Here is a 27937-nt window from a genome sequence, read left to right on the forward strand (position 1 = left end):
TTTCTTTAAAATCACTTTATATAAGTAGATTCTTTAAAGGTGGAACTGTCCGTTCATGTGAGACTGTACACATGGCCAAACGCCACGGAAGACCCTCCGGGACATCGAGGGGCTGCAATGTATGTTAGAGCTGGGGGGCATCAGACCCCGCCAGTACTGCAGACGACTTCTGATTAGTCCATTAGGAAATATGAAAATATATAAACCTGAAGCTTCAGTCACTTTGGTCTTGAGATCACTTGCTCAAAAATGGGAATTCATTTCTAGCTTCACTCCTCCACAGCTGCAGACACTTCACTTACCTTGTACTGATCTCAAATACTGACTTGTACTCCAGACACATCCAAAGCTGCATCCACAAGCCGATGGGCTCCTGGATGGAATCTGGAAACATACAATTGCAGTAAGATGTGAGATCCTGCACCCTCGGCAGAATTCTGAATGCAGCTCTGGCTGTAAGTGGAGTACAAAGCACCATGTAAATCAGGGTCAGTAGAGGTAGAGCAGAGCTCTGACTGTTAGAGGAGTGACCCGACGACGTGTCAGGGAAGAAAGGCTTTAAAAATAATAAAATTAACAACTGGACACGAGAAGTTCACTTGTCAGAGTGTCCCTGTCGTCTGAGCAGAAGGGGTTAAAAGTGACCGGCAGCCGCTTCGCTGGTGGTCACAGTGCTTGTGTGGTAGAGGCTGGTCCGGATCTGCAGATGTATCGCCGGTTATTTGCTGCGGAGTAGAGCTTTATACAGCGTAAACCCCATGACGGCGGCGACGGTGGCTCCCAGCGCCACTCGCAGCCAGAACGACGCCGTGCTGAGATCCGTGTCGTGCAGGTGCCTGCGGAGGGACAAGAAGGAGTCAGGACACGAGGCCACAAAAGCTGAAATAAGGGGAATTTTATTTTAAATGGGTTCTGTCACCAGGTTCATAAAGTTTGCACAGAGCTGGCTGCTCCCCACTCACATCATGCAGATTGACAGTTTTCTCCCCTGATGTGCAAACTTCACGAACCTGGTGACAGAATCTCGTGCAGCCTACAGAGGCGCTATTTTTGTAACCACATTATTGAGGCTCCTGCAAACAGCTTCTCATATCTCAGCTTCCTGAAGCCCCGTGGCATTAGATTTAGTGATCCTTTAAAAGGGGTTGTGCGCGGATATATAATTATCCCCTATGGACAGTAAGGAAGATGACTGTATGGTCAGTGGGGGCCAAGCACTGGAAACACCAGGCATGGAGGCTCTAGTACCCTATTCTACTGCCTCTAGCATGGATACAAGATGTGATACAGGCAGGCATGGAGGCTCTAGTACCCTGTTGTACCGCCTCTAGCTTGGATACAAGATGTGATACAGGCAGGCATGGAGGCTCTAGTACCCTGTTGTACCGCCTCTAGCTTGGATACAAGATGTGATACAGGCAGGCATGGAGGCTCTAGTACCCTGTTGTACCGCCTCTAGCTTGGATACAAGATGTGATACAGGCAGGCATGGAGGTTCTAGTACCCTGTTGTACTGTCTCTAGCTTGGATACAAGATGTGATACGGGTGGGCATGGAGGCTCTAGTACCCTGTTGTACTGTCTCTAGCTTGGATACAAGATGTGATACGGATGGGCATGGGAGGCTCTAGTACCCTGTTGGGCTGCTTCTAGCTTAGATACAAGACGTGATATGGGGCATGGAGGCTCTATTATTCTATTGTACTGCCTCTAGCTTGGATACAAGATGTGATATAGGTGGGCATGGAGGCTTTAGTACCCTGTTGTACCGCCTCTAGCTTGGATACAAGATGTGATATGGTTGGACATGGAGGCTCTAGTACCCTGTTGTACCGCCTCTAGCTTGGATACAAGATGTGATACGGATAGCATGGAGGTTCTAGTACCCTGTTGTACCACCTCTAGCCTTGATACATGTTGTCACACTGGCAGGCCTGGGAGGCTCTAGTACCCTGTTGGGCTGCTTCTAGCTTAGATACAAGACGTGATACGGGGTGATGGAGGCTCTATTATTCTGTTGTACTACCTCTAGGTTGGATACAAGATGTGATACGGGCGGGCATGGAGGCTCTAGTACCCTGTTGTACCGCCTCTAGCTTGGATACTAGATGTGATACGGCGGACATGGAGGTTCTAGTACCCTGTTGTACAGCCTCTAGCTTGGATACAAAATGTCATAGAGGCGGATGTGTTAACTGGGTGAAATCTCTTCTCTGTGTCGTAGAGGCGTCTAGTGGCCAATGAGCTCTACACAAGCAGAAGAAGAGGTCACTACACACAAGGAGCCTCCGAGAGCCTTTTAGCCTTTTATAAGCCAAGGGGGGATAAAACTGTTCATCTAATCCCACCACAACTCTCATCATCTGCATATCTGCCTGAGATGGAACGGCAGGACGGGTTTTGCAACAAAATGACAACTTCTTCTAGGAGCGGGATTGTTTTTGAGTGTATTAAGGCACAACCCCTTTCAATGGAACCTTAAAGCAACACTGCAGGTAAAACAGATACAGGGTGTTATATGGAGTGCAGTGTGGGAAGGCGGAGCATAGCACGGGTATTGTTTGCACATCCTTGTTATGGCTCCACCCCCTCAGACCCAGCATGAAGCACCACACAGTAATTCCTTTTACCTGCAGTGTTCCTTTAAGATTAGAATGGAAGGGTTTGTGCCAAAATAGAAAGTTATTCCCCATGTACAGGATGGAAGATAACTTATAAACTCATAAAGTTATCCTCTATCCTACACATGGGAGATATCTTTACATTTTGGCACAACCCCTTTAACAAGGATCACTAAAACTAACTGCACTGGGACTCAGTGGGATCAGTACAGTATTGTGGGTGCATTTAAAGGGGAAGTGCCCTCATCAGTCCCACTAAGTGATGTCATCCGATACTCACGGAAAGGCAGCAGCCGTGGCTAACTTGTTGTAGATGGTTTTGTCTACCGAGCCCTGGCAGCTGAAGTGGTACGGGGTCGGCAGGCGGTGCTTGTGGCAGAATTCGGTAGGCGAGAGGCCGTGTTGTTGCTTCACTTCTCCTTGGTCCCATTTGCACCCCACAAACATACAGGGTGTCTGACTCTCCATGTAGTGTTGCTGTATGGGAGGAGACAGAGGGGATATATAGTGATCGTTATATCCAGCAGCCAATATTATACATGGGTGCCGCACACCTGCTCTCTCCTGTTCCCATACGTGACGGGCTGCACATTACACGTCTCCGGCATCTCACTCAACGTTTATAGGGCTGGAAGTGAACGGCAGAGCGAGCGCAAAAGCTTGTTTTATGGTGTATTCACACCGCTGCGTGCACAGCAGATTTTGGTGCAGATCTGTAGCAAATCAGCGACATGTAAACGCGCCCTGATGCCTCATGTCCACGGGCAAATTAGGAATTACAATCCGCAGCGTTTTTCCCGCACGCAGCTCCGCGCCCCATAGGGATGCATTAGACACCCGCAGGTAGTTAAATACCTGCGGATGTTATTTTCCCTGCAGGCGCGGGTCCCGCGTGCAGGAAAAAATCCGGACATGCTCCATTTAGGTGCGGGTCTCCCGTGGGGACGGCTCCCGCAGGCTTCTATTGAAGCCTATGGAAGCCGTCCGGATCCGCTGGAGACCCGTACCAGAATTAAACTCACCTGCTCCGGACGGTACGGGTCTTCCCTTCTTCGCGGCCGGATCTTCTTTCTTCGGCCCGGTGGATGTGCCGGCGCATGCGCGCGGTATGCGCTGAGCCGAAGAAAGAAGATCCGGCCGCGACGGAGAGAAGATCCGGAGCGTGCGGAGAGGTGAGTAATTTTTATTTTCAGCGCTCATGTCCGCGGGGCAGGAGGGACCCGCTACTGATTCTCCATGGAGAATCTGTAGCGGGCTTGATTTTCCCCGTGGACATGAGGCCTTACTGTAATTCTGCACAATTTGCACTAAATTGCCGCAAAGCAATGTGGTTTTGCCACAATCTGTGCTGAAATGACACAATTTTGCCTCGAATTGTGCAAAATCATGGCACAAAAAGAGAGTTTGTAGATGGAGCCGCTGTTTGAGAAATCTGACACTGCGCCAAATCCGTGGACTCCAGCCAATTGCAATCTTGTTGCACCAAGTCAGGCTACAGACATCGTTTCCGCTGCCACTGGGAACTAGGGGTACGCACCTTGTAAATACTGGCACAGTAGTTGAAGGATTTGGGGTCACTGACATCGTACATTAGGCAGGCGACGTCACAGGAAGCATCCGACTGCTTCAGGAACTCCGTGTCCACATCCACTTCAAGGAGCTGCAGGAAACAGCAGAAAGTAAGAAACCTCAAAGTCAAATCACAGACCTCCCAATTAAAGGGGTTTTCCCATCTCAGCCAAGGTCAGTACAAGGACGGCCGGTATACATTATAACAAGGATAGAAGGTAATAAACGACAAGGAGCTAAACTGACGAGTAGGAAACTGCTGCTCATAGACTAAGGGAAGAGTCTTGATATGGGGAGGAGCCTAGTTAACACGTCACGCCATGACGGCAGCTGTGGCATGCCTTTCCCATTGGCATATGATAAAACGCAGCATGGAGTGTCTGGCTCTGGGATCGGCAGTGAATCTCTCAACTGCATTCAGTTTTAGGTCAGACTGGTCCTTTGTGACACGACACAATTAATGAGACGAGGCGAACGCGCAGCCGCCGAGGGACCCCGGAGATTGTACTATCGATTTGTGTCTCATAAACACAGCTGAAGTTTCCTCTCTGAAGCCGCGACCACAAAGATTTATAGACTATTTACTCCGCGTTCACATGAGCTGCGAAGAGCAGCCAGGAAGACAGCAGGATAGCGACGGCATCGGGGAAAGTCACCTGTCTCAGCATCTGGAGACCCAACAGAGGGCTCCAACCTGGAGCTGTCCTATATGGTGCACAACTATAACTCCCAGCATGCTCCGACAGCCCCGGGCTGCACTGACCTACTTATGACTCTGTAACTAGGCAGATTTGACATTGCAATGAAGAAGTCCTCAGCCATGTCATATAGGAAAGGTTATGGGTTTTCAAAAGTGGAGCTGAAAATCTCAAAAAATTCATCACATCCTTAAGTACTAAGTTGGCCGGGGTTAAAGAGACTTAAAGAGCTGGATAACATCCCATTGGAGCATTTTTTTCCCTCGAGTTTCCCTTTAAGTATTGGATTTCCACATTGCAACAAAGTAACAGCGGTCAATACAGTCTATTGGCAGCATGACTTACAATGAGGTACTTCTCTTGTCCCGCGACAAGCACCGTGTTGATGGAGTAGAAGGAGGGCGTCCTGCGGGTCTGCTTCTGCTCCTGAGGAGGAAGGCCACAATGTCACTTATGGAATAATGGTGTGCACAAGCGGTGTCACAGATGCCAAGTGCAGCAGATAAGGTCACGATCAGTCTCATCTCTCCCCTGTAATATAGGAGCTTCAGGACTGATCACTGCGGTCCACTAAGGTTCCCCGAGAGCTACCTGATACGTACAGCAGGTGCGTGTTCCCCAATACATATCATATAGATCATATATAGGACGACAGGAAAGGCAGGGGACAGAGAAAGCAGACACGCAATACCCTCCACTTACCTCTAGGCTCTGTCCCAGGAACGCCCGCAGGAAGGCAGATTTACCCGTCCCGCGGGGGCCAATAACTTTACATAGGAAAACATTTCTTTGTGTCTGTCCCTTTTCCAGATCTATCCGCTTCTCCCGGGTCACTACGAGACAAAAGAAGAAATGTCTGGCAATTAATGGCTCAACAACAAGCAGTGGTCACTGCACAAATCCATTATTTAGCAAACCCTTATAACAAAGCTGCAGATTAAAGGGGGGCTCCCACCTTGTAAAGCGACAGGACATGCTGTCATTTATGATCGGTGGGGGTTCTGAGAAAGAAGGTGTCACAATATTAAAGGGGTATTCCTATCTCAGCTTTTCATGGCAGAGGTGGGCAAACCTGGTTGCTCTGTTCTGATCACTTAGTGCCATTTCCTACAAAACCAGCATTGCACACCACACCAAGCTGTTCCCATAGCTCTCATTCACTTTAGGCCGGCTGCACGTGGAATCCGACCTTGTTCCCAGCCGGCGTCCATGCGCGCCTGTATTTCTCTGTACTGCGGAAGAACATGTTGCAATCCACTTTTTTTGCTGCTAGCGGAAATCACAATCGCTGTCTGCTCGTGCGAGCGAACATGCAAATGTTCTATTCTTGCAAATAGATGCAGAATGCCACGGATCATCTGCGCAGGTGACGATCACCGATTCCGCAATCCAAATCTGGCCGTGTACAGTCGGCCTTAACATGAGCTACAGAAGGAAAGCGCTCAGCTATTTCTGTAGGCTCCAGCCTATTGTCCGGTAGCCATGACAGCGATTCCCCATCTCGGCTATGAAAAGCAGCAATGGGAAAAACCCTTAAATTTAAGAATTGCGCCACTTTAAAGTTTTCCCCGCACAGTGGCGTTCCGGGGCACCTGACTGCACAGGAAACTGCAGCCAACCTCGTTCACAGCAGAAGTAGTGCAGGGAACTCAGGATTGGTGGGGTGCCAATGATCATAAAGGGATGACACCCTGCATCTAAAGCCATGCTACTCTCCTGATGTACCTGTGATGGCCTGCGTCTGGCTGTCCTGCTCACACAGGATAGGATACCCCAAATACCCCAGATGTTCCAGGCAGCGATGGACATCCAGATAGGCCACCAACCTGCCAGGAGGAAGCAGAGGACAATGCAGGACATTCACAAAGACCAGAAAAACGTAAATGAGCGCGTAGTCGGAGAACTTACGTCCACTGGCACATGAACCCATGGAGTGGGAGCAGGCCGTTAGCTGCCGTGCAGACTGTACTGCTCAGCTCCGGGCCCCAGGGGATATACGGGAAAACACTGAAAAAGCTCTGAAGCTCCGAGGGACTTAATGCGCCATCTGCATCCTGACGAGAGATAGAAAGAAGTTTAAGAATCACTAGAGAAGTTTTAAACTTTATCCATGGCTGACTGATATCCACTTTTCATATGGAGGCAATAGAGGTGGGGGGTGGGGGGCTTCTTTTAAGGACACCGCTTATCATACAAAGTAGGAGCAGCTGCAAAGAACAGTCCTCGCTCTGACATGCTGCATTAAAGGGATTGTCTCACCAAAGGTTACACCCTATCCACAGGATGGCTAATATTCTACCGCTAAAACCCCCACAATCTATGGAGTAGGGATCTGAAGTGTCCCCCTGCTGGAATGGAGCAGCAGTCAAGCATGCGCACCACCACCATTCATTTCAAAGGGGCTTCTGGAGATAGTCGAGTGCTTCAGCTTGGATATCTCTGATCAACCCATAGAGATGACTGCAGCAGTAATGCACATGCGTGACTATTGCTCCCTTCACTTAGGGACTCTTGGGACCTCCGTTCCACCAGTAGTAGGATCCCCACTGTTCTGACATCTTGTAGATAGGAGATAAGTAGCTATGGTGGTCCAACCCCTTTAAATGAGTTTTACAGGCAAAATACTACTGGTGTCTTATACTGATCAGCTTGAGACTGCCACTCGAAACCCCAGCCAATCAGCTGCCTGGGTGTAAGCTGTTAATGCTGTAATACAGAGGGATCAGAGTGGAAGCCACTGCTGCAAACTGCGTAGTGGCCGGTGCTTGTAACTACAAGCGTAGCTCTCAATGACAGTTGCACCTGCAGTTACAAGGACCAGCCACTACACAGGGGTCGGAGCAGGGGCTTCCACTCTAACCCGTGTATTTGGCCTAATGTCCACGAGCAAATTAAGATTTTAAATCCGCAGCGTTTCTCCCGCACGCGGATCTGCAGGAAAAAATACGGACATGCTCCATTTAGGTGCGGGTCTCCCGCAGGCTTCTATTGAAGCCTATGGAAGCCGTCCGGATCCGCAGGAGACCCGCGCCTGAATTAAACTCACCTGCTCCGGGCGATGCAGGTCATCCTTCCTTCACTGCCGGAAACTTCTTTCTTCAGCCCGGCGGATGTGTGTGCGCGGCACGCAGCTGGCGTGCCGAGTACATCCGCCGGGCCGAAGAAAGAAGATCCGGCTACGAAGAAGGGAAGACCTGCACGGCCTGCAGCAGGTGAGTTTATTCTTATTTTCAGCCCTCATGTCCGCGGGGCAGGAGGGACCCACTCCAGATTCTACATGCAGAATCCGTAGCAGGCCTGATTTTCCCCCGTGGACATGAGGCCTTACAGTGCTGACAGCAGGCACCCGATCAGCTTATCATCCAGGGTCCTGAGAGGCGGACCCCAGCCAATCAACTATCAATGACCTATCTTGAGGACATCGATAGTATTCTCCTGGGAAACCCCTTTAAGGCATTTAATGATGATCAACTGATTTCTAGGCGTCCCCTGTGATGCCATACTGGTGAGGAATATCATCTGATCCCAGTAAATCCCCTGCAGCCAGCTCATCGTCAGGTGAGCCCTTACTAGGAAAAGGTAATCCACACTTTGGACCCCAACCCACTGAAATCTGGTGTTAGTGTCAATCATGCCCAGAAGCTATAGGAATACCAGTCTATGGGTGGTCTGTCCTCACCACGTCGTGCTTGTCAAAGATCTTCTGCAGAAACTGATATCCAAAATGGTTGAGTTCAGTAGAAGAATCTTGGGGGACGCGCAGCCTGAGGGGGAGGGAAGAAGAAACACTTATGGATGAGAACACTAACTAATATGACCATAATAACCCCCACTGGAATGGTCTCCCAGATGTCTGAATTCTCGCTAGCTATGACCCAATTCACCCCCATACTGCCACATAACCAGGCATATTGTGCCCCCATGACCCCGGGAAAGCTGAGTGACAACCCCAGAGAGCCGCAATGCTCCTTATATTGGTTGTCACCCAGCTTTCCCAGAAACACATAACTAAGAAGCCAATGCTATACTTTCATTTTTAGGGAAGAGGATTGTGAAGGGTTAACTCCTAGCTGGTACCGTCTCAGGCGTGTGAACAGACTTTCTCCGCAGATGCTCAATTCAGTAACACGCGCCACGATGGTTCAATAAAATCTGTTCTCGGATATGAGACGGCTGAAGCGGAGGCTGAGCTAATCCCGTAACAAGCAAGTGAAGTAAATAACAGATCCGCAGTGGGAAAAAAAAAATAGTATTAACCCCAAAATACTGGAGGGTCCAAGAAGCTGAGCTGTGAGGAGCTGTTTGCAGGGTCCTCATGCTGTAGAGTTACTTTAGCTGTTATCATTATGGGTAAAAAGTGGCGGGCACCAGTGCATTTAAAGGGGTTTTCCAGGGAGAATACTATAGATGATGTATCCTCAAGATAGGTCATTAATAGAGATGAGCGAGCGTACTCGGATAAGCGGTACTCGCTCGAGTAATTGGCTTTATCCGAGTACCGCTGTGCTCGGGGCTAAAGATTCGGGTGCCGGCACGGAGCGGGGAGCTGCAGGGGAGAGCGGGGAGGAACGGAGGTAAGATCTTTCTCTCCCTCTCTCCCACCCGATCTCCCCTGCTCCCCGCTGCGACTCACCTGTCAGCCGCAGCGGCACCCGAATCTTTAGCCCCGAGCACAGCGATACTCGGATAAAGCACATTACTCGAGCGAGTACCGCTTATCCGAGTACGCTTGCTCATCTCTAGACATTAATAGTTGATCGTCTGGGGTCCGGCACACGGGACCCCGACCAATCAGCTGATTGTGGCCCGCTGACAGCGCCACAGATAAACAGAGGTCAGAGCGGAAGCAGGGGAAGTCTCTGCTATGACCTCTAGTGGCCGACGCTATTAACTGCAAGTGCAGCATTTATTGATTTCAATGGGAGCCATGCCTGCAGTTACAAACGCCGACCACTTCGCAGAGGTTATAGCAGAGACTTCCACTGCTTCCACTCCGACCTCTGTGTAATTGCGGCGCTGTCAGCATGCGTCCGCTCAGCTGATCGGTTGGGATCCCGATCGATGGACCCCAGCCGATTAACTATTGAGGACCTATCCTGAGAAAAGCCATCAATAGTATTCTTCCTGGAAAACCCCTTTAATTCTCTAACATAAGAAAAAAAAAAGAATCACTGCAAACAGCTCCATATATCTCTGCTTCCTGGACTCTGCAAGAATGGCACGAGAGTGGGATGTTTGTGTTTAAAAGGGAACCACGGGCAGTGTGAACTCAGGACAAGTATGTACAGCGCATCCGTGTAGTTTCAGAACAAACATGCTTTGAAGTGCGACTCGGGAGGGAACAGAGCTGCGAGTCGGAGGGTCGGGCTGCACCAGGTTCTCCCCACCTGCATTATGCAGACCGACACAACAAAAGGGAAAAAAGCTGGCAGACTGCATGATGCGGGCACGAAAGCCCAATACAGCCCACCCCTTTAAATTAAAGCTCTGTTGCAGCTCCATTCCGGCATGTTTATTCTGAAACCCCCGAGGCTTTTCAGAATTATGCATACACAGATGTGCTGTACATACTTGGGTTCACGGTGCCTGTGCTTTGGGCAGCATGACCCTGATGACAGGTTTCTCTTAAAGTGGTGGTCTCATTACAGGTTACACACCATCCACTGAATAGAGGTAAACGTGCTAAAAGGTGGAGATCCAATGACTAGGAGCCCCATGGATCCTAAGGCTGCAGCCCCGGCTGGTTCTGAAGCATGGGCAGCAGAGGACCTGCATGTGCTCCTCCGCTCAACTCAATGGTGATGCTAGAGATAGCCACGGTCACAAGTTCTGCAATTTCCAGCAGTCCCACGGAAATGAATGGAACTGAGTTATGTGCATTTACTCACACTTCAGATTGCACTGGGGATCACTGGGGTCCCAGCAGTAGGATCCCCACCAATCAGCAAGCTTTTTACCTATTCAGTTATCCCCATCCTATGAACATACTGTGTATGCAGTCTTAAAGGGGTAACTGCAACAGAGACATTGATGGCATATCTCTGGGTTACAGCTGCAGGTCCCACCTATAGAACAAGGGTCTACGTAGTGCAGTTTAAAAGGACTGGCCCCTACAAGTGGGGAACACCTTTGACTGCAGGCAAACCCAGAAGTCCGCACTCACGGAGGGTAGAGGTAGTCATCGGTAAGCTCCAGTGTATCGTCGTATCCAAAGCGTCGCAGAATGGTCCATGTGGTCTCATGGCGCCCCCGCTGGATGAAGAGGGTATTAAGGAAGAGGAAGCCTGTGTATAAGGCAGAAATGAGAACCCTTTTAAGTACATTGATAAACTGAGGGAAATCATTCAGGTAGTGCTTTACTGCACAAGCATCAAGGCCTCTTTTCACTTTTTTTTTAATTCACTCTCATTATGCAGCTATACCTTTCCCTATATATATATATATATATATATATATATATATATATATATATATATATATATATATATATATAAATATAATGAGCTACAGCTATCTTGGTTAGTTATTTCTGTCTCAAACTTCTAGCCTCTTCTAGTCCTATCACAGTTACAGATGATGATCACACAGATATAACAGAGGAGATCACAGCTCTTTCCCCTGACTGTATACTTATGGTCGGTAGCTTATTTAAAGGAGTATAGAAGGTAATGGTAGTTGAATTGTCTCCCAGCAGGCACAGAGAATACTGCTTCTAGCTAATGCATCACAGGATTGATGTGAAAGTGAAACCAAAAAAATTTCACCATCAAGATGATGCCTGATAAGCATCAGACAGGGGGCTGCACTGCATGGAAGTAGCTGCAATACACAGAGGAGACCTCCAGAGTGTGACAGACAATCAGGTGAGGATTGGAAAATGTGTTTTTCCTGGAGTGGACCTTTAACTTTTTTTTTTAGTGTCTGGGGAGTCTATGTACTATAACAGAAGCTGGCATTAATTATAGTGCAAGTCTCATAGCTAGGCCAGATTTGACTTTTTTGGTGTGCCTCTGGGCTGGTATTGCAGTGAATTCAGTGGAAGCTGTGCCTGCATTACCATCCTGAGCCACTGCAACAGAGTTTTCAATGGGCTGGATAAAAGCTGATCGTTGAGGGTCCGCAGCAGCAGACCTCCACAGATCAACTACTGATGACTGACCCTGAAGATACGTCATCAACAGTTCAGTCCTTGAAAACCTCTCTAGCTCTTACCTATAAATGGTCGGTTACTTTTCAAACATTTCATTACTCCGACATATAAAATATACAACGAAGTAATTTTCATTCTCCGGCCATTTTATGTCTACAGCTCTTGTGCAGACCTATGTGTCTCCATGGTAACAGACTACAAACAAACCCAGTGTAGTCTGATCCTGCAGTCATGTGTTATTCCACTATCTCTGCCCTTCTGGGATCAGACTACACAAGATTTGTTTGTAGTCTGTAACCATGGAAACAAATATCTGCATAGAAACTGTAACAGAAGATTTTTAGATAAAACTATTGCTAAGTTACTTTTGTTTGTTAGAGGCATTGGAGCCATAAAATAGCTAAAGTATTCCCAGTGTTTAAGCCAAGTCTTTATATAGTCGTATATCATCCACTGTCCCACAACAGCTGTTCTCACCGTTTAGCGTTAGCCCGTTGTCCCGCACTCCGTCTGCTGTGTTCTTTCTGACAACCATCTTCACATCTTCCATGGCCTGAGGGACCAAGGGGTTCCCAAAACAGGACTGCTACCTCCCGAGAGACAGGCGAGACACCAGTCAGACACAAGATAAACGAGGAGACTTATATAACAGATGAAGGGCATATAGAATGTGTGTGTGTAGGGGGGGTGGGGGGTGGAGCATCTGCTGTATAATGCACAGAACCGCTCAGCTCTGCGGTCAGGGGATGCTGGGGGCACCCAGGGACCAGACTTGACTCTTTAGTAATACCTGGAAATAGTTCAGCTCATCATCGCTCAAGATCTGATTGTTGTCCTGGTCCGAGATGGTGAAGATTCGAGTCAGAGCTTTCCTGCACTGCGGTCTGAGCTGGAGGGAAATCAGATGCAATCCGTCAACACACGCTGCCCAGAAAATCCCCACCCTAACCTATGTGAATATTCTAACCCTGCCTCTGGCTGCCATATTGCTAGTTCTGTCCTCTCATAGCAGGAAGCAGCGAATATAACCAATATATTACTTAGGGCAAGGAGACAGAGGATTTTATAGCTATATTTATGTCATCTATAGGGGTTAGAGCAGCAGATCACGGAGGATGTCCCCACACGTCACCTGGTGCAGAGACCCACACATGTCACCTGGTGCAGAGACCCACACATGTCACCTGGTGCAGAGACCCACACATGTCACCTGGTGCAGAGACCCACACATGTCACCTGGTGCAGAGACCCACACATGTCACCTGATGTACGGACTGTTGTGCCCTGCAGTTGTGGTGCCCCGTACCTGCTTCTCCTCTGGGTCATACAAGGGGGCTGTGGGGTGAAGGACAGCTTTCTGGGCGTAGTAGAAAACTTCAGAGATGTTCTTGAGGTTCTTAGCGGAACACTGAAGGAAGAGGAAAACTGTATGTGGCTCATATGTATAAAACAGCTCATATGCACTGAATGGCCCCTTTATTTGAGCACCGGACCCTCTCACAATTGGCGCTTCCCTGTATGCAAATTAGCCCTGTGACCCGGGAGTGCAACATAAAACTATAAATCCAGCGACCCTAATGACTTCCAACGAGGCCTGATCCTTGGTCCTAGACTAGCTGCGGCTGGGATTTCACTGCCTGGTGGGGTTCTCTCATGTAACGGTGTGGAGAGAATACAGAGAATGACGCGGTTGAGAAAAAGCCTCCATTGGAAGGGAATCCTATGGAAAGAACTCGTCGCCGAAAGGGGTCAGAGGAGGATGTCAGGAATCGTTTTGACCAACAGGCGCTGCACAGTCATGAGCAGCTGAATACAATACTAGGGCTCTACTAACGTGTATGAACGCATAATCTGCCATTTCTCATCAAACATGGGCTATAACAGCAGACGACCAGGTCAGCACCATTGTGTCTGAGAAACAGAAAGGTTAGACTACAGTGGAGAAAAAAAAAAAAATTGTATCACTGAGCAGCAGAACAACATCTCCTGGTCAGATGGATCCAGATTTCTGTTGCCCCGTGCTGATGGGAGGTCAGAATTTGGCACAAGCAGCATGAACCGATGACCCATTCCTGTCAGCTGGTCAGAACATGTTAGCACCTCCATCTAATCTGCAGAAACTACAAGAAGCTTCCTGTCCGCAGGGGCCGGTATTCCTGCAGGATGATTTCATCACCTGTAGATTCTATAAAAAGATGAATAGTGGCAGCTCTGAAGGCCAAAGGAGTCCAACGTGTTACTGGATGGGGGTCTAATAAAGGGCCATTCAGTGTATATCTGGCAGAATACAGTGACATATACACTTCATTGCTTATGACAGCAGTATAAGATGTAGATCACACACAGCCGCACCACTAGCTCACCACAAGAGCTGCAGCAAAAACAGGTTCCTACTTGGTCAGTTTGCTGCAGTTTTGCATAGACCCTCTATGGACACCCCTGATGCTGTACCACGCTTCATTTCTCCCTCTCCGGGTCTTACCTCCACGCAGGTCTCGATTTCTGAGAACTGGTTCATAATTGGCAGGATCGATTCCATGGAGCTGCCGCATTGTAGGTCAGACTTGTTCCCCACAAGGATTATGGGAAGCCTGAGGTGGGAGATAAAGTGTGAGATCTTAGTTGGCTGCCCAAATGTTCTGCATCAGCTGGAGAGTCAGAGGGTTGCAATAGACAACGTACCGCGAGTTTCGCTCTGCATGGCCGTTCACAAGAGGGATCCACTTAGAGGAAATCTGGAGAGAAAAATCGAGAACTAGTAATAGGGCTGAAGTCAAAGTCCCGTTAAACGTGCAGATATTTGCCTGAGGTACACGGGTATCTCTGATGCAGCAGTGCAGAGTTGCATGCTCTGTATATAAACATGATTACACCAGTCCAACACTGCAAATTCCACAAAGGCAAAAATCACATAATAGTATTCTGTGCTTCCTGTAGCCACCACTAGGGGGAGCTTACTTCAGATTACATATAATTCCCGTTCAACTAAATGGGGCTCCCCCTAGTGGTGGCTGCAGGTAGCAGGAATTTTAAAATGTAAATGTGTGCAGAGGATTTTGAGCTCTGTATCAGACAAAGGAGCTCTGGCTGCTGTGAACATATATTAAATGGGTTTTCCCATTAACTACATATATTCCCTATCCACAAGATAGCGGTTAAATGTCTGATCACTGGGGGTCCGACCACTGAGATGCACCTGAATGCCTCATATGAGACCAGTGTACCCGAATGTCCCATATGAATGAAGCAGTGATGCACAAGCCCAAGCATTGCTCCATTCACCTCTGTGGGACAGAAGTGAATGGAGGCTGCATTTGCACTACTCCATTCATATGAGGCATTCAGGTGTGCAAATCTCAGATCCCGGGGGGATACAAATCTCTAGTAGGAAAATCTCTTTAGTGTGCGTTCATACGGAACGGATTTGGTGCAGATTTTTCCCAATGGAAAAGCCAACACCAAAATCCACATTATTGGATTTTCTGCTGTAGAAGATCAGCACCAAATTCACTCCGTGTGAACGCACCCCAAAGAGATTACTCTGCACAGAATGCTGGACTCGGAGATTAAAAAAAAAGAGTCAGGGTCACTTTAAATTTGCTTCCATCAACTCTTAGATAGGCAAGTATGAAGGAGCGCAGCTCTGAAGTCATCTTTCTCACCTTCTCAATGGTGTGGGACTCTGAGACATCGTACACGATGCAGACAACGTTTGCCTGTCGGAAGCGATAAACAAGAGTCATTAATGGAACCAGCGCACATTAACATCGGATGATCGCATTGGCAAACAGGGACACGGGCAGCATGAAGGATCCGGAGCGTTTACTAATATACATGCCGGATGTTTCTTTAGTACATAGCATCGTTTCCCGTTCTCCCTTGTAGAGCCTTGTACATCTCACCCGCCTGCAGCTACCACTAGAGGGTGCTGTGTACACAGTTGTACACACACACAGCCTAAAGATCGCCCTCTAGTGGTAACAGAGGTTGGAAGCAGAGGAATGGGACTAACAAAAGGAAAGCAGAACAAGTGTATTAGGAAAATGCTCCAAATCCTGCTCTGGTGGTCTCTAAGGACCCTTCTACATGGCCTGTAAAACAGTCATTTTGAGCCAGCAGCAATCATCAAGACCGGCACTTGTTTGCATGACTTTACAAAAGCCGCTGCCAGCAGTTTGGGGGACGAACAATCATTAAAGGGGTTGTCCCATCTTGGGATTTAAACCTTGGCACCATCCTGCAGTTATGACAGAGGTAGCCGCACATGCACGCCACTGCTCCATTTACTCCAAGGACGACTACGGGAGATGGGCAAGCGCTTGAATTTGCCTATCTCCGAGGGTCCCACTGGAGGGGTGGTGTGCATGTACCCCCACTGCTGTCATAACCGCAGGACACGCTGGGAGTGATATCACAGGATAGTGGCAGTTGGACCCCCACCGATCAGCAAGTCATCCTCTAGTCTGCGGATAGGGGATAACTTACCAAGATGCCAGTGGACATGAGGCCTAAATAACCCAATCAGCGCAGGCGCTAAATTCCGCTCGCTCATTGGCTGATTGGGGGTATTTTTTACCCCTGATGATCTGGAAAACGAATTCTCAGGTGAACGTTTTTGCCCAATAATGTAACAGGCCCTTTAGATATAGAATGATCAGTCCCATTAACATCTATGGCACCTATGACAGGGGCGGATGGGGGTGGCAGCACGAATGCCGCTTATTTCACCTTGGCAACCTCCTCCCGGAGCTCATCTTCCGTCTGCTCCATTTCTAGGAATATAGAGAAAAGGATGTGAAGAAATGATACAACAAGCAAAGACGTCCGCCCCACCGCCGGTCACAGCATTACCTTATAACCCCCCATCACGGGGGTAGAAACCCCCCCAAATGCTGCACATAGTACAAGTTATGCATCCTTCAAAGATGAGTGACTGCATTACAGTTTGGAATCTCCCTCCTGTCTCTCTAATGGGCTAATGCTGCTGATCTGTCCCTCCGCCATGCTTTACATTGCACCTCTGCTCTATTAATGCACAGGTGTGTTATGCGACTCAGGCTAAGATGCATTCTCTATTCGGGTTGGAGCTAACGAGAAATCCTCCGTCTGTCAAATAAGAGGCTTCTGTGCCATCCCTCACCATGCTTTACACTACAGCGCTGATTTCCATCACAACAAGGACAGAATGGAAAGTAAATGAGTTGTGTTCTTCTCATGAAGAAGTCGGTACGTCTAATCCCAGTGATCATAGTGCAAGGGAACGTCAGATGAATAGACAAGGGTCTCTCCGTTCTTGCAAACAGAAGAGGGTCCCAAGCAGGAGACCCTCCCATCCCATGACAGCCATGTGTCCTGATGGGACCAGCCCTTTAACTGATGCATATAGACAGAGGGGATCTTTTCTATCTGTTGCCGGGGGTTTTACAAGAGATTACTTCCCCGGGACTATAACTAGTGTCGCTGAAAGGTTAAAGGGGCTGTCCCACTGCTAGGATCCCCACCGATCACGAGGGCCACCAAACAAATGGAGCCACTTGTTTCAGAGGGTCTGCCCAAGACAGGTGATGCCACTGAAATGAATGGAGCGGTAATATGTATGTGTGACCAAAACTACTCCATTCATTCTGGAAGCTTCGGGGGCCCGATAAGCTGATCGGCCGAGTCCTGAATGGCGGACTCCAACTGATCAAGTACTGATGACCCATCCTGAGGATGGATCACCAACAGTATTTCCCTGGAAAACCCCTTTAAGTCACTAGTAACAGCCCCCGGACCACCACCCACACACCACGGTCAGCGATCCACACGATTACACTGGTAACTGCATGCATAGAAATCCCCCAGCCATCTGGCCCCTGCAGTACCGGTGGTGTCCACGATGTGTGTGGGGACTCTTTCAGGCGTCACGTCTGCCGGGATGGTGATCTCCTCGGCGCGGGCCGGAACCTGCAGAGATCAGGAGATTATTAACTGCTCTCAGGCCATGCAGATCTCCACCTAGGGCGGCATGCTGGGAGTTGTGGTGCCCATGCAGCGGATAGGTCAGAGAGAAGAGGATGATGTAGCTTGCAGCGCACGCACCTCATCCGGGAACTCTTCCCCCACCAGCGCCATTATCAGAGACGTCTTCCCCACTTGGGCTGCGGGACGAGAAAGAAGAGAACAGCTTAGTAAGACGTCTGCAGGTGGAGCAGCATGTAGTGCAGGGATACACGTAGATCAAGGTCGGGCCGGAGAGGGGCCCGCACAGGCCGCCGAGGGGCCCGCACAGGCCGCCGGCACTTTTTATTCAGATTGTTGTACGAATTCTGATATAGTTATAGGTTTACGGCATCCCATGATGCTTCGCTCTATAAACCAATCATTGTCAATATCTGGGGTCTTCATCCCCCCCTGTAGACAGGGGTCATCTTAAAGGAGTAGTCTACAGGATATAAAGTGGCCCTCTGGTGGGAGGGGCTTAGTAATACGATTTAGCACTCTCCCTCTGTGCCGTCACCCTCCAGATCCGCCAATTCTGACGACCTCTCTTCCAAGATGGCAGCACTGCTCCCTGATTTGGCAGCAGTGGGCAATCAGAGCAGCACGTGGCGCTTCAGACTACCAATCCACGGCCAGGGATCGGTGCACAGAGTAGTAGTCATGGAAAATTAAAAATGGGTCCCAGGAAGCAGCAGCGCCGGAAGACGAGGGGTGATATTACTGCTGGCCGAGCACACGTTGTGCCGGACGTCAGGTGACCGCCACAGCCAATCAGAGGCAGCTGTGTCCTGCTCCGCACTCCTGGCATCACGATGGTGCCCCGCTGTGAGCGCTGATGCCCGGAGAACGGGAGGAGACGCTCTGATTGGCTGCAGCGGTCACCTGACGGGGATCTTCTGCCATTCCCCGGGGAGAGGAGAGGTAAGTACGGCTACTTTGGTTACTTTATTACATGATCAGCTGTTTGAAAACGCCCTTTTATACTCGGACAGCCCCCCCCCCCACTGCTCAGTAGCGCCGCCAGCCCTGCAGCCAACTCCTCTCTGCAGTCACATCCAAAGCTGCAGCAAGAATGTAGCTTCATGTCAGCAGAGCACAATGCATTATGGGGGTCAAGTGACTGAAAGGAGGTGGAGCTAAACCACAGATTATGATGTGGACCCCCGTATAATGCTATGTCCAATCTACAGCTGCTGTGGAACTACAACTCCCAGCATCCTCTATCAGTCTGCAGCTAGCAGGGCATGCTGGGAGTTATAGTTTACAGCAGCTGGAGCCCTTGCAGGATGTGCTGCAGCAGCTCGGGCAGGGACACGAGGAGCCGCTGAGACAGAGGTGACATTGACTGCAGTAGCGGCAGACCTCTCAGTAACCCCGGAGCAGAGCCCGTCACCCGTCCCCGTATCACCCCCTCTCTCACCCTCCCCCAGGAGGAGGATCCTCACATCCCGCTTCATGATCCCGGCGGCATATTACCAAAGGAGGCCTGAGTTCTCCTATGGGGCCGATTCAGCCAATCAGCTGGCTGGAATCGGCACCACGTGACACAGCGGCGTGCCCGCGCATTGCCGTGCACAGGATTGTGCTGCCTGAGTTCTCCTGTGCGGCCGATTCAGCCAACAGCGGCGTGCCCGCGCATTGCCGTGCACAGGATTGTGCTTTGCCCGCGCTTTCACATGCTCAGTGCCTTGCCCGCGGTTTACATGCCACTCGTGTGTGCACAGACAGTTATTGATTTGGCAGGTATTTTTTGTGCTTTTTGGCAGTTTTTTTTTGTGCTTTTTGGCAGTTTTTTTTTGTGCTTTTTGGCAGTTTTTTTTTTGTGCTTTTTGGCAGTTTTTTTTTGTGCTTTTTGGCAGGTTTTTTTTGTGCTTTTGCCAAAGGTGATTATTTCTTTTGCGCACGTGGATTTGCCAGTGGAAGTTTTACATCTTTTGCGCAAGTGGATTTGCCAGCGGACGTTTTACACAGGACTACTAAAAGCCAAGGTAAGCTGCTGCATCTGCTCATTTAATTGCGCTTACTTCCCCTGCGCGCATTGGCGGAGAGGCGGCCAATTCTGCATGCCGCTGCATCCGCGCATGCCGCTGCATTGTCCACGAGCGCGATCCCCAGCATGCCGCTGCATTGTCGCCGCGATCCCCAGCATGCCGCTGCATTGTCCACGAGCGCGATCCCCAGCATGCCGCTGCATTGTCGCCGCGATCCCCAGCATGCCGCTGCATTGTCCACGAGCGCGATCCCCAGCATGCCGCTGCATTGTCCACGAGCGCGATCCCCAGCATGCTGCTGCATTGTCCACGAGCGCGATCCCCAGCATGCCGCTGCATTGTCGCCGCGATCCCCAGCATGCCACTGCATTATCGCCATGCCGCTGCATTGTCCACGAGCGCGATCCCCAGCATGCCGCTGCATTGTCGCCGCGATCCCCAGCATGCCGCTGCATTATCGCCATGCCGCTGCATTGTCCACGAGCGCGATCCCCAGCATGCCGCTGCATTGTCGCCGCGATCCCCAGCATGCCGCTGCATTGTCGCCGCGATCCCCAGCATGCCGCTGCATTGTCGCCGCGATCCCCAGCATGCCGCTGCATTGTCGCCGCAATCCCCAGCATGCCGCTGCATTGTCGCCGCAATCCCCAGCATGCCGCTGCATTGTCGCCGCAATCCCCAGCATGCCGCTGCATTGTCGCCGCGATCCCCAGCATGCCGCTGCATGCATGGTCGCCGCTGCATTGTCCACGAGCGCGATCCCCAGCATGCCACTGCATTGTCGCCATGCCGCTGCATTGTCCACGAGCGCGATCCCCAGCATGCCGCTGCATTGTCGCCGCGATCCCCAGCATGCCGCTGCATGCATGGTCGCCGCTGCATTGTCCACGAGCGCGATCCCCAGCATGCCGCTGCATTGTCGCCGCGATCCCCAGCATGCCGCTGCATTGTCCACAAGCGCGATCCCCAGCATGCCACTGCATTTTCGCCATGCCGCTGCATTGTCCACGAGCGCGATCCCCAGCATGCCGCTGCATTGTCCACGAGCGCGATCCCCAGCATGCCGCTGCATTGTCCACGAGCGCGATCCCCAGCATGCCGCTGCATTGTCCACGAGCGCGATCCCCAGCATGCCGCTGCATGCATGGTCGCCGCTGCATTGTCCACGAGCGCGATCCCCAGCATGCCGCTGCATTGTCGCCGCGATCCCCAGCATGCCGCTGCATGCATGGTCGCCGCTGCATTGTCCACGAGCACGATCCCCAGCATGCCGCTGCATTGCTATGTGTGGAGACGCGGTTACCAGAGATTTGTGCGCTGTGCGCTGCTACGTGTGGAGACGCGATTACCTGAGATTTGTGCGCTGTGCGCTGCTACGTGTCGAGACAACACCCAAGATTTGTGCGCTACGTGTGGTGAGTACGTCACCTGAGATTTGCGTGACGCCACCTGACGCAACCTGTCTTTTTTTGCAGATTTGTGCGCCTTATTGCAAAATAACGTGTGGAGAGGATCCTGACGTTTGGACGCGTTTCGAGAAGAATTTCGCTTCGCTCGGACACCATCTGACATCACTCAGCGAGGTAAGCTGCTGCATCTGCCAAATTTTTCATTGCTTGCATATGCTCATGTGTACATGCATGCGTGCCTGTATGCGTACATGCATGCATGCCGTATGCGTACGTGCGTGCCTGTATGCGGGCATGCGTGCCGTGTGCGGGCATGCGTGCCGTATGCGTGCGGGCATGCGTGCATGCCTTATGTGTGCATGCCTTATGCGTGCATGCCTTATGCGTGCGGGCATGCATGCCTTATGCGTGCGGGCATGCCTTATGCGTGCGGGCATGCGTGCATGCCTTATGCGTGCGGGCATGCGTGCATGCCCTTGTGCGTGCGGGCATGCGTGCATGCCTTGTGCGTACGGGCATGCGTGCCTGCCTTGTGCGTACGGGCATGCGTGCCTGCATGCATGCCTGTATGCGTGCGTGCATGCCTTATGCGTGCGTGCCTTATGCGTACATGCATGCCTGTATGCGTGCGTGCATGCATTATGCGTACATGCGCGCATTATGCGTATACGCATGCCTTATGCGTACACGCGTTCCTGTATGCGGACATGCACGCGTGCCTGTATGCGGACATGCACGCGTGCCTGTATGCGGACATGCACGCGTGCCTGTATGCGGACATGCACGCGTGCCTGTATGCGTACGTGCGTATGCATGCATTTATGTATAGATGCACGCATGCGTGTACATGCATGCAGATGCACACATGCATGCAGATGCACACATGCATGCATAGATGCACACATGCATGCATAGATGCACACATGCATGCATAGATGCACGCATGCATAGATGCACGCATGCATAGATGCACGCATGCATGCATAGATGCACGCATGCATAGATGCACACATGCATGCATAGATGCATGCATAATTCTTCTGACCTGGTTGGGGGAGTAGTGGTCATTGTAAGTGGGTTGAGCGGATCTAGGAATCAGTAATACTGGTGGGATGTGACTGTTAACCTGCTGATTTCTCGTCATTTCCTGCAGATCTGACGTCCTTGAGAACGGGAAGGCTGCCAGACAGTGAAGAGACCCTCGTCGTTCAGCAATCTTTAAACCCTTCTTTTAATGCACTGTTTTTTCCCAGTGACTCCCTTGTTTTTAATACGCTTTTTAAAAAAAATAATTATGACGGAGGATCCTGAAAAACTGCGCAATATTTTACTGCAATGCATTAAACAGAAAAGACCCATAAACACAGCGGCCTTTTGTCTATGTCACAAAGGCTGCTAGGTGTCATAATTAAGGATGAGCGAGTATACTTGCTAAGGTACTACTCGTTCGAGTAATGTGCCTTAAACGAGTGTCTCCCTGCTCGTCCTTAAAGATTCGGGGGCCGCCGTGAGGGAGAGCGGGGAGGAACGGAGGGGAGATCTCTCTCTATCTCCCCTGCGACTCACCTGTCAGCCGCAGCGGTCCCCGAATCTTTATGGACGAGCAGGGAGATACTCGTCTAAGGCACATTACTTGAACGAGTAGTGCCTTAGCGAGTATACTCGCTCATCCTTAATTATGACACGTAGCAGCCTTTGCAAACTTGGATTGGTGTAGGAAAACTAAGTGTTCCTCAAAATTCTGAAAAGTAATGTTAAATTTGTACGTCTCCTAGATGGAAAAAATAAATGTACAAAAGTTTTAAACCGTGCTTCCAGAATAAAGTGTACAGATGGAAATCTATATGTTCGCAGAGATTTGTACAGAATGTTTGCACTTATTTTATATATGACATTTGACAATGTGAAAAAATGAAAATTCAAAATTGTGCAAAGTAGCAATTTTAATAAATATACACAACTTTTAACAGTCCTTTTTTACTACCTAACAGAAGTACAACAAGGGGAAGAAAACAATGTCACAGTCACTTGGATATGCAAAACCTTTACGGACTTATGATATGTCAAGTGGCACATGTAAAGTTCCAAGTTTTCAGTCTGTCACTAAGACGCAAACAGGCTTGTTCTCTAAGGGGATAAATAGCTTAGTGTATAAACTGTGAACCGACTAACGAGGGACAGTGAGCAGCATCACATGCAACCGGACAATCTTCATCGTACTGCTCCATCAGATCCTGATGATGGATTTCCATAGCAGGTGATGGGCCATTTCCAGCTTTTAAGCGTCCTCCGGAGCCAACATCTGGGAACTTCTGGCTCTCTGGTGATTCAACTCTGTGGTTGTGAGCACCGGAAACGGTTACCACAGTGCAGTATTCTGACCAAAACGTATCAGCTGACCTAGAAGGAGGAAGAAAAAAAAAATTAACCCTGCCTGCAATTGGCTTCATTCCGTGGGTTTTCCTAGTTCTTGCACTGTCCCTGCTTTTCTTCACTCCTACTTTAATAGATAAAGACATCGTATTTGGACAATTGGTATGTTTCTCCGAAGGTTTGTTCAGTTAGTGCAGATTAGGTGCAGCATTGTGATGGAACCTGTACGTCTGCTAAAAAAAGGAATTAAATGCTCAAATCTAATGTAATGTCTTTTTCGCCCAATAAGACGAATTTAACACAGCAAGTGTGTGTGTCTGTGTGTGAGAGAGGGGGTGGCTGAGTAAGTGGGTGAGCATACATGCATGTATACATACATGCACGCATACAGGCATGCATGCACACAGGAACGCGTGCGTGTACGCATACAGGCACGCGTGCGTGTACGCATAAGGCATGCACGCATAAGGCATGCATGCACGCACATAGGCATACATGTACGCATACAGGCATGCATGTGTGTACGCATACAGGCATGCGTGTACACAGGCATGCGTGTACGCATAATGCGTGTACGCATAATGCGCGCATGTACGCATAAGGCATGCACGCACGCATACAGGCATGCATGTACGCATAAGGCACGCACAAGGCATGCACTCACGCATAAGGCACGCACGCACGCATACAGGCATGCCCGTACGCATAAGGCATGCACGCATGCCCGTACGCATAAGGCATGCACGCATGCCCGTACGCATAAGGCATGCACGCATGCCCGTACGCATAAGGCATGCCCGTACGCATAAGGCATGCACGCATGCCCGTACGCATAAGGCATGCACGCATGCCCGCACGCATAAGGCATGCACGCCCGCACGCATAAGGCATGCCCGTACGCATAAGGCATGCGCGCCCGCATGCATAAGGCATGCATGCACGCACGCATAAGGCATGCACGCATGCATAAGGCACGCATGCCCGCACGCATAAGGCATGCACGCATGCCCGCACGCATAAGGCATGCACGCATGCCCGCACGCATAAGGCATGCACGCATGCCCGCACGCATACGGCACGCATGCCCGCACGCATACGGCACGCATGCCCGCACGCATACGGCACGCATGCCCGCACGCATACGGCACGCATGCCCGCACATAGGCATACAGGCACGCACGTACGCATACACGCAGGCACGCATACAGGCACGCATGCATGTACACATGAGCATATGCAAGCAATGAAAAATTTGGCAGATGCAGCAGCTTACCTCGCTGAGTGATGTCAGATGGTGTCCGAGCGAAGCGAAATTCTTCTCGAAACGCGTCCAAACGTCAGGATCCTCTCCACACGTTATTTTGCAATAAGGCGCACAAATCTGCAAAAAAAGACAGGTTGCGTCAGGTGGCGTCACGCAAATCTCAGGTGACGTACTCACCACACGTAGCGCACAAATCTTGGGTGTTGTCTCCACACGTAGCAGCGCACAGCGCACAAATCTCAGGTAATCGCGTCTCCACACGTAGCAGCGCACAGCGCACAAATCTCTGGTAACCGCGTCTCCACACATAGCAATGCAGCGGCATGCTGGGGATCGTGCTCGTGGACAATGCAGCGGCGACCATGCATGCAGCGGCATGCTGGGGATCGCGGCGACAATGCAGCGGCATGCTGGGGATCGCGCTCGTGGACAATGCAGCGGCGACCATGCATGCAGCGGCATGCTGGGGATCGCGCTCGTGGACAATGCAGCGGCATGCTGGGGATCGCGGCGACAATGCAGCGGCATGCTGGGGATCGCGCTCGTGGACAATGCAGCGGCGACCATGCATGCAGCGGCATGCTGGGGATCGCGGCGACAATGCAGCGGCATGCTGGGGATCGCGCTCGTGGACAATGCAGCGGCATGGCGACAATGCAGTGGCATGCTGGGGATCGCGCTCGTGGACAATGCAGCGGCGACCATGCATGCAGCGGCATGCTGGGGATCGCGGCGACAATGCAGCGGCATGCTGGGGATCGCGCTCGTGGACAATGCAGCGGCATGCTGGGGATCGCGGCGACAATGCAGCGGCATGCTGGGGATCGCGCTCGTGGACAATGCAGCGGCATGCGCGGATGCAGCGGCATGCAGAATTGGCCGCCTCTCCGCCAATGCGCGCAGGGGAAGTAAGCGCAATTAAATGAGCAGATGCAGCAGCTTACCTTGGCTTTTAGTAGTCCTGTGTAAAACGTCCGCTGGCAAATCCACTTGCGCAAAAGATGTAAAACTTCCACTGGCAAATCCACGTGCGCAAAAGAAATAATCACCTTTGGCAAAAGCACAAAAAAAACCTGCCAAAAAGCACAAAAAAAAACTGCCAAAAAGCACAAAAAAAACCTGCCAAAAAGCACAAAAAAAAACTGCCAAAAAGCACAAAAAAAAACTGCCAAAAAGCACAAAAAAAAACTGCCAAAAAGCACAAAAAATACCTGCCAAATCAATAACTGTCTGTGCACACACGAGTGGCATGTAAACCGCGGGCAAGGCACAATCCTGTGTCCACACGAGTGCATGGCAAGGCACTGAGCATGTGAAAGCGCGGGCAAAGCACAATCCTGTGCACGGCAATGCGCGGGCACGCCGCTGTTGGCTGAATCGGCCGCACAGGAGAACTCAGGCAGCACAATCCTGTGCACGGCAATGCGCGGGCACGCCGCTGTGTCACGTGGTGCCGATTCCAGCCAGCTGATTGGCTGAATCGGCCCCATAGGAGAACTCAGGCCTCCTTTGGTAATATGCATCCCGGCGCCGTCGCCAACATCGACTTCCGGGTGTCCAGGCGGACCGCCAGTGACAGGACTCCTCCACTTCCGGCGTCTCTGCGGCAACGTCTACGTCACTTCCGTCCCACGCTTGTAGCGCGAGTGACAGGCGTCAGGTTACCGTGGTAATGGGAGGAGGGGCGGGGCTGAGACTTTGAGAGAGCGCGTAGTACGCAGGCGCGCACTGACAATGTGATCGCGCTGTTGACCTGCAAATATCCATAGTCCACAACCTGATTGGTTGTTTGGGTTGGCTGATTCACAACCTGATTGGTTGTTTGCGTTGGCTGATTCACAGTGATTGGTTGTTTGGGTTGAATCGAGCAGAAGTGTTGTGGAATATAAATATATGCCTCCCTCCTATTCACACAGGCCGTCAGCCACAGCGCCATCTAGTGGCAGCTTCTGATGCTGCAGTGCAGTTTTTATCTGCGGGACTTCTTCGTTGTATCGGACCTGCCGACGATTCTGGACGCCATGCGGACTCAGAAAATCCGCAGCATTTACAGACGCTGCAATGTGGATGAGCTTTTCAAAATCGCCTTCTCAGGCTCGTATCACACGGGTGGATTTGCGCATACAAAATTTGTGCAGGGAATACGCAGTGACTAGATCCCATGAAATTCAACGGGTTCGTTCACATGCGTGTATTTTGCATGTGCAATGTTGGTCATACACAACATGTTCTATTTTCCTACCCATTTGCACAAAGAAACAGAACATATGGGACTCATAATAATTAGCATGGCCACACAAGGGCGTATTTGCGCAGACAATTCTTTGCGTACGCAATACGCAGTGATTAGAACCCACTGATCTCAATAGGTTTGTTCTCACGGTCGCCATTTACGCATGCATTTTGCTTGCACGAAAAAAATATGCTCTATTTTTGTGCGCATTTGTGCCCCAAAAGTTTCCTGAGGAGTCAATGGGAGTGCGCAAATGTGCTCATTTGTACGGACAGCTATGCACATACCCGAGAACTGCGGCACCTCGTAAGGCTAATTAGCCTTTTAAACCAGGGCGGAGGCGATTCCCACAACCGTGTGAACGAGCGGTGCGTGCGCGAAAATGCTTTGTATTTGTGCAAGCATGGGTGCAAAGAACACTGCGCATATACGCTGCGCAGGTGCAAGTGTTTCTGCACATACGCCCAGGTGCGGCCGCCCTTATTGGCTGGGACCAGGGCAAAAAGTACAGTACAAAACACAGAGGCACACGCAAAAACGCAACGCAAGCACAAAAACGTGGCGCAAATACATATATAAATGTGTATACGCCCATGTGACACAGACCTCACAATTTAAGTCCGCACCGTGTGAATGAGATGCCGCGTA

The 27937-nt window shown here is 50.4% G+C and overlaps 1 protein-coding gene and 1 long non-coding RNA gene across 3 annotated transcripts; one reads left to right on the forward strand and one right to left on the reverse strand.

The window, feature by feature from the left end:
• On the reverse strand, positions 1-26668 carry RHOT2 (ras homolog family member T2). Of its 2 annotated transcripts, none has more exons than XM_066576730.1 (20): positions 26578-26668; positions 19440-19477; positions 18119-18177; positions 17902-17983; positions 16766-16809; positions 15700-15753; positions 14720-14772; positions 14520-14628; positions 13344-13445; positions 12828-12926; positions 12515-12623; positions 11051-11171; positions 8567-8651; positions 6796-6941; positions 6613-6713; positions 5590-5720; positions 5233-5313; positions 4158-4280; positions 2901-3097; positions 1-836 (listed from the first exon to the last, which is right to left on the reverse strand). In XM_066576730.1, the coding sequence occupies exons 2-20, from the start codon at positions 19474-19476 to the stop codon at positions 719-721; spliced, it is 1851 nt and encodes a 616-aa protein (XP_066432827.1). In that variant the 5' UTR covers position 19477; positions 26578-26668; the 3' UTR covers positions 1-718. The 2 variants fall into 2 exon arrangements, with proteins under 2 accessions (XP_066432827.1, XP_066432828.1); XM_066576731.1 differs by having other exon boundaries at positions 19465-19477; positions 26578-26646.
• Positions 19470-23386, forward strand: LOC136577034 (uncharacterized). The gene is made up of 3 exons (XR_010786435.1): positions 19470-20007; positions 21486-21593; positions 22573-23386. It is a non-coding gene; the product is annotated as an uncharacterized lncRNA (long non-coding RNA).
• Positions 26669-27937: the final 1269 nt, after the last annotated feature.

The sequence above is a fragment of the Eleutherodactylus coqui genome, chromosome 8 (assembly GCF_035609145.1).
Source record: "Eleutherodactylus coqui strain aEleCoq1 chromosome 8, aEleCoq1.hap1, whole genome shotgun sequence".
Lineage (NCBI taxonomy): Eukaryota > Metazoa > Chordata > Amphibia > Anura > Eleutherodactylidae > Eleutherodactylus > Eleutherodactylus coqui.

Coding starts and splice junctions, on each gene's coding strand:
- RHOT2 (XM_066576730.1), bottom strand. CDS start 19,476: ATGAAGCGGGATGTGAGGATCCTCCTCCTGGGGGAGG. Junction 18,178..19,439: donor GATCCTCCTCCTGGGGGAGG/GTGAGAGAGGGG, acceptor CTCGTCCCGCAG/CCCAAGTGGGGAAGACGTCT. Junction 5,314..5,589: donor TCCTGGGACAGAGCCTAGAG/GTAAGTGGAGGG, acceptor CTTCCTCCTCAG/GAGCAGAAGCAGACCCGCAG.